This window comes from Poecilia formosa, unplaced genomic scaffold, assembly GCF_000485575.1.
Source record: "Poecilia formosa unplaced genomic scaffold, Poecilia_formosa-5.1.2 Scaffold66, whole genome shotgun sequence".
NCBI lineage: Eukaryota > Metazoa > Chordata > Actinopteri > Cyprinodontiformes > Poeciliidae > Poecilia > Poecilia formosa.
In genome coordinates this window covers 1694756-1704811 of record NW_006800005.1, presented here as the reverse complement: position 1 = coordinate 1704811, position 10056 = coordinate 1694756, and the positions used below count along the sequence as shown (strand labels likewise).

At 39.5% G+C, this 10056-nt stretch overlaps 1 protein-coding gene across 1 annotated transcript in view; it reads right to left on the bottom strand.

Annotated features, from left to right (window-relative positions):
- Nucleotides 1–2699: 2699 nt before the first annotated feature.
- LOC103139930 (androgen receptor) overlaps nucleotides 2700–10056 on the bottom strand; it is a 21103-nt gene continuing 13746 nt past the window's right edge. The window contains exon 9 of the mRNA XM_007554808.2: nucleotides 2700–3920. Coding sequence (XP_007554870.1) covers nucleotides 3756–3920 — 165 coding nt within the window. The 3' untranslated portion in view covers nucleotides 2700–3755. The remainder of the gene's footprint in view (nucleotides 3921–10056) is intronic.

The following is a 10056-nucleotide window of genomic DNA, read 5'->3' as shown; positions in this document are numbered from 1 at the left end:
TTTTTTCCCACTCATAAAATTTTTAATACCAGTTAGAGACTGAAGACATGTCAGGGAGAAAATGATCAGCTCACGTGGGAATTAAACATGTTCCCTCAGCTAAAGAGACGGCAAACACGGCTGATAATTAATAATAATCCTAATACATTATAATGTAATGTTATTTTTATAATGTAGGATGTTTCAGAATCAATCCGACCCATTTATGGGTTTAACTCTGACATGTTTTCAGAAGAGCTTTTGGGAGTTAATGATTTGTTTAAGTAAAAACAATTAGTGTCATTTTTATAATTAATTAGCTAAATAATAAATAAACTAGAAAGAGCATTGTTGGGCTTTAACAAAACCATCAATTAACAGCATCATTAATGGATGTGACTGTAATTAGAGCAAAGTTTTCTATTTAAAGTCAAAATAGATACTAAGTTACAACACCAATGCATTTAATTGCTTTCAATCTCTAAAAAAAAAAAAAAAGCCTACATAGTTTGACACGTTAAAGTACACTTTTTTTATTTGATCTGTCATAAATCAGCTCATTCAAGATCAGTAAGAAATTAATATCCCATTTTCTGTCACTTTACAGGCAGCGAGTTGCTACGTTTTAAGGAGTCGTCGTCGGTTTTGCTGCTCCAGGCAGAAGCGAGAGCGAAGACGTCCTCGTCTGATTGTCAGAGCGCCCCGACCTCTGAGTGCGTTGACCCCCGAATCTTTCCATGTCTGTTTCATGTATATTTTATTTACCGCAGCCCTTCAGTGCGCAGAGGTCCACGCTTGTGACCGTTGAATGGAAACTGCTCTGAAACACGGGAGTGAATCTGTGTCCAATTACGTCGCGGGGCAAATGTCAATAGATCCAACAGATGTCCCACTTATGCTTATTTCCGATTTTATTTAGCTAAAGCGCCACTAGATGGTATAATGTATTCAGACTTGGATAGCTAAAAGCTATGCTGCACCATAAAACACACACACATGCATACGCACATATATATATAAATATATACCAAATGAGAAGACATCTTTTTTTTTCACTGTTTAAAATGAACTCAGACCAAACTTCTCCTGTTCTTGGTCAGTTAAAATGACTGAAATTATTCCTGTTTGCTAAATGCCACAATAATAAATGAAAGAATATGTCAGCAATTTAACTATTAATTTTCATTATTTATATATTACAGTTCATCATCATTTCTAGGGAAGTTAACAAACCCTTGCGTCTTCTCTTGGCCACTCTTCAAAATGGGAAACACAAGGAAGCAGGCCAAGTGGGGCAGCTGTGTGTTAGTCTTGACAAGTCAGAAAAGACAAGAAACAACCACACGGAAATGGCAATTTGAAAATATCAAGAAAAGTCTAGATGTACCCAAATCAAAAATAATAATAATTAATAAAAGATTATATTTATTCGACAAGGATTAGGAAGAAAATGGGCTTAGTCCTTTGTTTGATCCACTAATTACTAATTTCCACAACTTCTTGTTTAAATTTGCTACGTTTATTTAGCTGTCAACTCCATTATTTCTGTTTGTGTTGTGTCCTGTAGAGCCTGTTTAGCTGGTGGAAAACATGGCAGAAATAAATCAATTTGACAGACAATTAAACACAAGCAGAAAGATCTATGCTTGAAACTGTAAATACAGCACCATGCTATAAAAAGGAACTTTGGAGAGTATTAAATGTCAGCCACTCTTGTTCTTTAAGTTATGATGAAGCACATTAGTTTCATGATGTAAAGTCCATAAATTAGCTCTTTTATTTTGGTAATAAATCCCAACTAAAGCTAAAGATGAGACTCTAAATATGTCAATTCAGTTAGCTGGTGTCCAGCAGGAAATGCTAAAGCTGCAATATTCAGATGACTTCTATTATGAAATAATAATATATCAACGCTGTTGGAAACAAGTCACAAGATGTGTGGTTAGAGGAGTTTTTCTGTTGGAGCAAAAACTTAAGCTTGTTTCCAGATTTATCTTCTTTAGCCACGGTGCTAACGCTAAGTGTCAGAGTTATCAGTAAGCTAGCATATCTGACTGTTGCCACGGCGCGCCCTAGTTTTGGTTGTCAGGGAAAAGGTTTACATTTAGCCTGTTACAACAGGCCTAAAAGGTTTTTTTTTATGATTTCAAAAGCATTTCATCCCTTAAATACAAACTCTTTTCTTGTTAAAACTGAAGACCAACCAGATGATTGCGTCTTCATGTTTGGTTTTTGACTTTCTGAACTTGTAGATTTTAAATGTTTTTAGAGAGTATTGAACTTTCAGACTACATACTATAAGCCTGGAAATTATGAAATGTTGATTGTCTTTCATAACTTCATTGGTTTAACGAGATAAAAACTGACAAATATTCCCTGTTTTGTCTGAGGTTTACATTACTATAGCCCAATTGATTTTGTTAAATAGCAATTTAACTCACCTTGTTTTGTATTTATACTTCAAAAATGATTGCAAATGTTTTTTTTTTTGTTTTTGTTTTTTTTACATTTCAAACAGTTTCAACTTTATTAACGGTGCCAATTATCAAAAAGCAACTCTCCTCATTCCTACTTTAAAAATGTCCAGAAGTTAGAAAAACATTCAAAGTTTTAGCTAAATGCTAAAACCCTGTTAGGGTTTTTGCGTCTTCACTGATACCGTCTCTGCTTTGGCCCATAAATCCAACACTGCTTATGCAAGAAACACAGCAACCAACGCGTAGTGTCTTTACTGGACATTTATTATCGAAGCTACAATGAACACATGACGACACACAAGAAAGCATTTTGCAAAGAACACCTTTAAGAAACGGTAGAAAAGTTCCACAGCATTATGAAATATCCACTTTGAAAAAGTTGTACTTGAACAGTGTTTGGCACTCCAAAAAGCTTCTTTTTTCTTTTTTTTCTTTTTTTTATAAAGTTCCCCTCAGTGTTAACTGAGGCAAACAAGTATTTGAGACTTTTCTTTCTGATCATTTTCTACTTGGATCCAAAGTTGTTTTTTTTTCATAAATATACACTTAAAATCAGCTTTACCGCAGTCACTTGCACTTTAAAGGTGTTCATTTTAACACACTGAACAATACATAAAACTATTTGCCAAGTTTTTTTTTTTGTAAAGTTTTTTTTTTTTCTTTTTCTAAGACATGAGAACAGCTTTTAAAAATGTTTTTATATACCTTCGGGCGAGATAACTTTTCCTCTTAGCATGCAAGTCACAACTGTGTTATTATTAACTGCCAATCAAGCAGTTTTTCTCTCTCTCTCTTTCTCTCTCTGTCAGGTGCACACAATCACATTCATTGTGGAAAAAAAGCTAGTTCAAATGTCATACTGCAGCACACAGAAGAAAAGCTTTTTGGGGATGAGAACTCTGCAAACATGTTTTTCTCACTACGATACTGGCTTTATCTTTCAGCTGACAGTAATCAGTAAGAAGAGCTGAAGAGGTTTTACATGCCCAACTCCGTTGGCTGATGTGCAGGAATGCATGCAAGTGTTGTGATCAGCTCTCCAAGAAACCCCCCCCAAAAAAAGAGAGAAAACCATGTGCTGTGTGTGTGTGTGTGTGTGTGTGTGTGTGTGTGTGTGTGTGATGCACTGAGCAGGCAGCGAGAAAGAAGAGCAGAGTGGACTTTTACTGGATTACAAAACACTGGAAGAATGTGCCATCCCCTCCGTCTGTCAGGGTCCGATTGAAAGGCTCCGTCACCTCGTGAAAACCGCAACGCGCCTCCGTCGTGTTTCAGATCCACCCGGAGGAAAAATCCCCCTCAGGCCGTGTTGTGGAACAGAATGGGCTTGACCATGCCCGAGAGGATCTTAGGCACGTGAACGCTGACGATCTCGGAGATCATCTCCGGGAAGTTGACGCGCATCTGCAGGGACTGAGCTTGGATGAAGAGGTCGTAGGTGAACTGGTGCAGCTTTCTCACGACCTAAGATGGAGGAGAGAACGAGGTGGAGAAAAGAGAGAGAGAGAGAGAGACGTGGTTAGGACGTACGTGTGCACGAGGCGGTTAGTGCTGAAAAAGACATCTGACGTTCTACGCTCCACAGATGGGTGGAAAAAGGAGAGAGAGAGAGAGAGAAAAAAAAAGGCCTGAACTGCGAGACCTTAATCAGTTCTGGTCTTCTCCCTCTTCTCTGGCTGCTCTCCAACTCGTGACACACACAGCAGAGCATTTAAGGGACAAAACTTGCTCTCTGTAGGAGAGATCCGATCCTCTTGGGGTTACACACCGATCAATGATCGCAGGAGTTTGTCTGCTGGCACTTAATTGTTTCCACTTCAGGAGGAAAGTGGTCGACTTTCTCCCTCTAGTGGTGAAACATTTGTTATTTTTAAAATGTCAGCGGGACCCGTAGAGCTGCTGATGTATTAATTTGTTAAAAATAAAAAGATATCCATCTGAGCGTAAGTGATTTGTAAGCCTTTTTTCCTTGAGTAAAAACATTTACTTTGTGTAAATAAAAGTCTGTTCTCAGGCGCTCCCTCGGGTCATAACGACAAATACTTGGGCGATAAATTTCGGCAGACAGAAAGCTCACAGCCTGCCTGACATGTCCGCATGATAAACAAGCTCTCAGCCCGTGATTTATTTCAGCTTTTACTGATGGAATTTATCTTGGAGGCAAATGTGTGCAGATGTTTTAAAGAAAGAAAGAAAGAAAGAGAGGGAGAGAAACGATGGTAGAGGATGGATGGACAAACCCCCAAAAAAAAAAAACTATGTGACCCCCTTTAAATCTGGCAACGCGTTCTGTGAGTTTTCAGGTTCCCGTCTAGCCATACCGTCTGACTTCTCAGACTGCTGTGAATGTAAAGAGACGCAGCGTAATTTCCAACTTTTAGAAGTCAAACGTCTGCTGCTAATTTTTCTCAGTCGGTCTGGTTTGCCGGGGGAAAAGTAAGCATTCCTGTGAGGGTGGTTAACTATCCTGAGCTGACACTGCTAATAAAGACGGCATAGACGGTTTATTGCTGCAGTAGTTCATAACCTGATAGCACAGATGTTTAAAAACGTCAACCTCAAAGTATTCATATTCCTTTTAACCTTTTTTTTCTGTGGTATTTATTTGTATTTGCCCCCTTTTTTTCTGTACTGATGCCCCAATTAAAATCCAGTGCGACCAAATTAAACCACTAAAGGCTGCAAAAGATTTGAAACAAGGGTGGAGTTTCGACTTCCAGAAGGAAAACTACCCTAAACACAGTTAAATTGGTGTTGGGATGGTTTAGGTCAGGGGATTTTGGGACATTTACAAGCCAAAGAGACCTCCCCCCACCCCCGAGTCCAGCTAAATATAATCTACCGTTGTATTTTTTTTAGTTTAAAAAGAAAACAAACATCTATGTGATATTTAAATTTATAGAAAGATCATAATAAAAAAGCACATATGTAGAAAAATAATTGGTAACTCTATTAAACACAAAAGAAAATCCACAATGGTCACTGAAATAACTTGAAAACTAAACATTTACAAAGAAATTAAGCTATAAGAAGCAGGCATTGTTTTTGAAATGTGGTTAATCTGAATCATTTTGATAAAAATAAAACTAAAGAAACAGACCTGGACAAAAATGCTGGTATTTCTAAAAAAAAGAAAAAAGGTTGGCATAATTGACGACAGAGATACCGTATATTAAGCTAAGGTGTGTCCTCTAATTAGCATTACGAGAGAGACTGTCTCTAAGCAGCTTGGCGCTCCTGTGATTACAATTACACATATTATTCAGACGTCTGAGGTCTGCAGGACTCCAGCCAACCTCCATAGCCGCCGGAGGAAAATTGATGACAAATTGAAGAGCAGGATCGCAAGAATGGTAACCAAAGAGCCTGGAACAACCTCCAAAGAAATTAAAGGTGAGCTCCAAGGTCAAGGTACGCCAGTGTTAGATCGCACCATCCATCGTTGCTTCGAGCCAAAGTGGGAGACGACCAAGGCGGAGACCAAAGCGAGAAAAAAAGAAAGCAAGACTGGAATTTTCCACAATGCATAGTGACAAACCACAAAGCTCCTGGGAGAAAGTTCTTTGGACAGAGGAGACAGAACTGGAGCTTTTTGGCACGGCAGTTCTATATTCACAGACCCAAGAATAAAGAAAACCAAGAAAAGAACACTGTCCCTACTGTGAAACATTAAGGAGGCTGGGTTATGTTCTGAGGTTGCATCTGGCACAGGGCGTCTTGAATCTGTGCAGGGCACTATGAAAACTCAAGACCAGGCATTCTGGAGAAAAATGTGCTGCCTAGCGTCACAAAGCTCGGTCTCAGTCGCAGGTCGTGAGTCTTCCAGCAGGGTAATGACCCAAAGCACACAGCTAAAAACACCCAAAAACGGCTAAAAGCAAAACACTGGACAGTTCTGAAGTGGCCTTCCATGAGCCCTCAACTAAATCCTGTTGGAAATCTGTGGAGGGAGCTGAAAAATGGAGAAGGCAACCTTCAAACGTGAGAGAACTGGAGCAGGAGGAGCGGACCAAGATACCTGTGGAAAGTCGCAGCGGTCTCACTGACGGCTATAGAAGTCGTTTGATTGCAGTGAGTTACAGGTTCTGTCGCTTTTGTCAATGCCTGTTTCAGTAGTTAGTTTGTTCAAAATGATCCTGTTGGAGCACAGTTTAAAAGCAAAGTCTGACTTTCACTTGTTAATTCTACGTACATTTTTATATACTATTACTTTTTGTGACAATTGTGATGATCAACGGAGAGGAAGCAGCTATTTTGTCCGTGCTTTAGTTTCCAACCCATTGACAAGATTGATGAAGCTAAACATATCACTGGTGCTTTTGTCATTTTTTGTTACTTTTGTGCCGCTCTGTTTAAATTCAATCCAAATATTTCATTAAAAAAAAACCCTGAAAAACTCCTAAACCCTATATCTGACATATCATTATTTAAAAAATACATCCCAGCCAATGTTTTTATTTTTAGCCAACGCCATTAAGAGCCAAAGAAGGTCAGGAAAACCAACTTTGGTTCCAGAGGCACAGCTTGCAGACCCCTGGTTTAGATCGAAACCTATTAATGTGTTGGAATGGCCTATTCAAAGTCCAAATTCACTCAAAAATATGCAGCAAGACTCGGAAAGTTATTCGTAGACACTCTCCATCAAAAGTGACTGAACCTGTGCTAAAGACTTCAGTGTTGAGATGTGCAGAGCTGGAAGAGAGATGACTGGAGTAAAAGTTGAGAGAACAAAATATTGATGAAGATGGCTGAAGCCAAACGTACGTCACACCTTCTTTTCGTCTTATTTGTAAAAAAGTTGAAAACCATGTGTTCCTTTCCTTCCTTTTCACAATTATGCACTACTTTGTGTTCATCCATCCTCATAAAATCCCAATAAAATACACTGCCTGTCCAAAAACTTCACCACCTTGATTATGAAAGCTAATAGGTCAGAGCCTCAAACAGGATAATTATTATGGAAATGAGTATCTTTCAGCAGACAACAAGCTATTTTACTCTAAGCGTCGCTTGTTTATTCATTTTAGAGAAGGTTTTCATACACCAGAAACAGTGGTAGAACCCATGGGTAGGTGATGCATTGAACTGGGCGCACTAATCGCACCGTCTGGGTTGGCCGCCTCTGTGTGTTGTCGTTGTGTCTGGTCATGCACCGCTTTGCGGATCGCACGCGCCGCCTCTCTCAAACCGGGTGATTCGGATGGTGTTCCTGCAGAGGAGGTTCACCTGTACCCGCATGAACCACCCTGTAAGAACTCATTGTAGAAAGCCAAGAAAACCTTCTGCAATGAGGTTTTCTCATTGCAGAAGCGTCGCCGAGCGTCACCTTGCTGACGCTTACTACACCAAGGTAAGCGGCAAGTGTAAAAGCCGGTACCGCTCAATGCGAACCGCAAATATGAGTTAACAAATAGTCGCGGGTGTTTGTTTTGAGAGCAGCAGTGAGAACAAAGAAAAGTGTGCGGCATGTGCTTTCAAACCTCACACTTGCTCCCTCGATACATGTTCCGGCACGTGCCTGCAACTTGAAGAAGCTTTAAATGTCGATGAACCACAACAGACGATCACAGGCGGATCTTTTTCAGCCGGTGTTCCTTACAAATCCTGCGTTCGCATGGATAAATACCAACCAATCGCAACCAGCAGAGCAAAATACCACACCAAGCAGCAGACATTATTTAATTCTTGAATTTTGTACCCTAAGTATATTTAGATAACTTTACATTGTCCATTTTGGTTCATGGGCTGGCCCATGATTTTATGGGGCCTCAAGCGGAATATAAGTTAGGGCCTCTCGCTTCCTGTTAAGAACGTCAGAAGCAACATATAGAGACGTAGTGAAATCTGGGAGAGGAGGTCAAGTAACTTTCACCGCCAAAAATCTTAATTGGCTAAGCTTAAAATCAATCAGTCATAATGGATTATTTTCTGAGACATGTCTGTGAACAAACCGAGCTCAAACGCAAAGATGAAACTCCTAGCGTCGTTTCATAGCTATGGTAACACAACAAACTATGAAAATTTATGTTTTTGCACGTTCAAAAAGATAACTTGCCAACTTTTTTAAATCTTACATTTAAATATTAAACAATTTAAGGCTTTTAATTTATCTCTGCTGAAACCATTGGTTCAGATTTGATTGAATTGTCATTCTCGATAAACAAACGTTACAATTATAGATCTATCATCTGCGTTAAAATATAAGCAACAATGAGGGTCCCAGAAGGTTTTGGGGGCCCTGAGAGCTACTTAGTCCACTCAATGTCTTGGGTTGGCTCTGAATGTGACCAGCATTACGTAACTTGTTTTAGGACCAAGCTAATAATTAACTATATTTTTTTTGTATTGGTTTGGTGTGTTTAAATATTGTCAACAATGTCTTCCAATAACATATAATTACCTAGTCATATTGTTAAATTTCCTGTGAACTTTTGACATTTTTTAACACAAAAACATGGTGGGGCGCTGACTGACTGCTCCAGAGCCCCTACCGCCGGGCTTTCTGCGGGAAACCCAGCCAGAAACTACAAAAAAATGGGTTAAGGGCTGTCCAACACAAACTGGACAGACAACGGGGAACCATCATCTTCGCAGAAGAAATGTGGTTGGGACAACATGTGAAACGATCTGGATCTGCGGTCATTTAGACATTTGGTGAATTCACGTCGTAAAAAAACAACAGCAGAACTCCCGGCTCTAGCCAGAGATTAAAGTAAGAGCATTTCCACATGCACAATGCGAAGGGAATTTAAGGGATTAAGCCTAAAACAGCTGTCTAGCCTTAAGCAAAGCACTGATCAGAGAGGCAGAGTAAGCTTAAAGACTGGACTCTGGAGAAATGTAGGAAGGTCATGTGGTCTGACAAGTCCAGATTTATCCTGTTCTGGGATGAAAAGAGGCAGATGAATTGATGCAGACATCGTCCCTGGAGTCTGCTGTGCAAGCCTGTGGGGGGCAGTGCTATGATCTGAGGTTGCTGCAGTCGGTCAGGTTCAGCAACATTACATACCCAAAGATTGTGGTCAGCTGACAACCTGAATATACCGAATGACCAGGTTGTTCCAACAACGGACGTGTTTCCCCCTAACCTGACGGCATTGGTGTATTCCAAGATGGCAACGGCGAAATTTACCGAGCTGAAATTCAAGAAGCATGAAACATAATTGTCGCCACCAGAGTCCAGAACCCGGGATGTGCTGGAGACTGATCCCACTGTGGTCTCGTTCTCCTATCGTTTCTACATGACCTTGGCGAAAGCCAAATGCAAATCTGGATAGAAGTAAACATGGTGACAGTGAATAAGCTTATTGAAACTACGCCACAGCGAATAGGTCCCACAACCCAAGCAAAATATTAGTGTCATTTTTTTTTCTTTTTTGGGAACAGGCAATATGTCTGAGCCTTTTTGATGTGACAAAATGTGAAAAATAAATAAATACACAATTAAAAAGCAGGGGGAAATGGGTAATTAATTAGAATTTTTGGGGAGAAATTAAATATGTCTTGGTTTTTATTCGTATTATTGCCTTTTTGGTACGTTGCTCCAATTTTTTTTTATTGTTTTTATTTTTTATTATATTTGTCAAACTTAATTTTATTT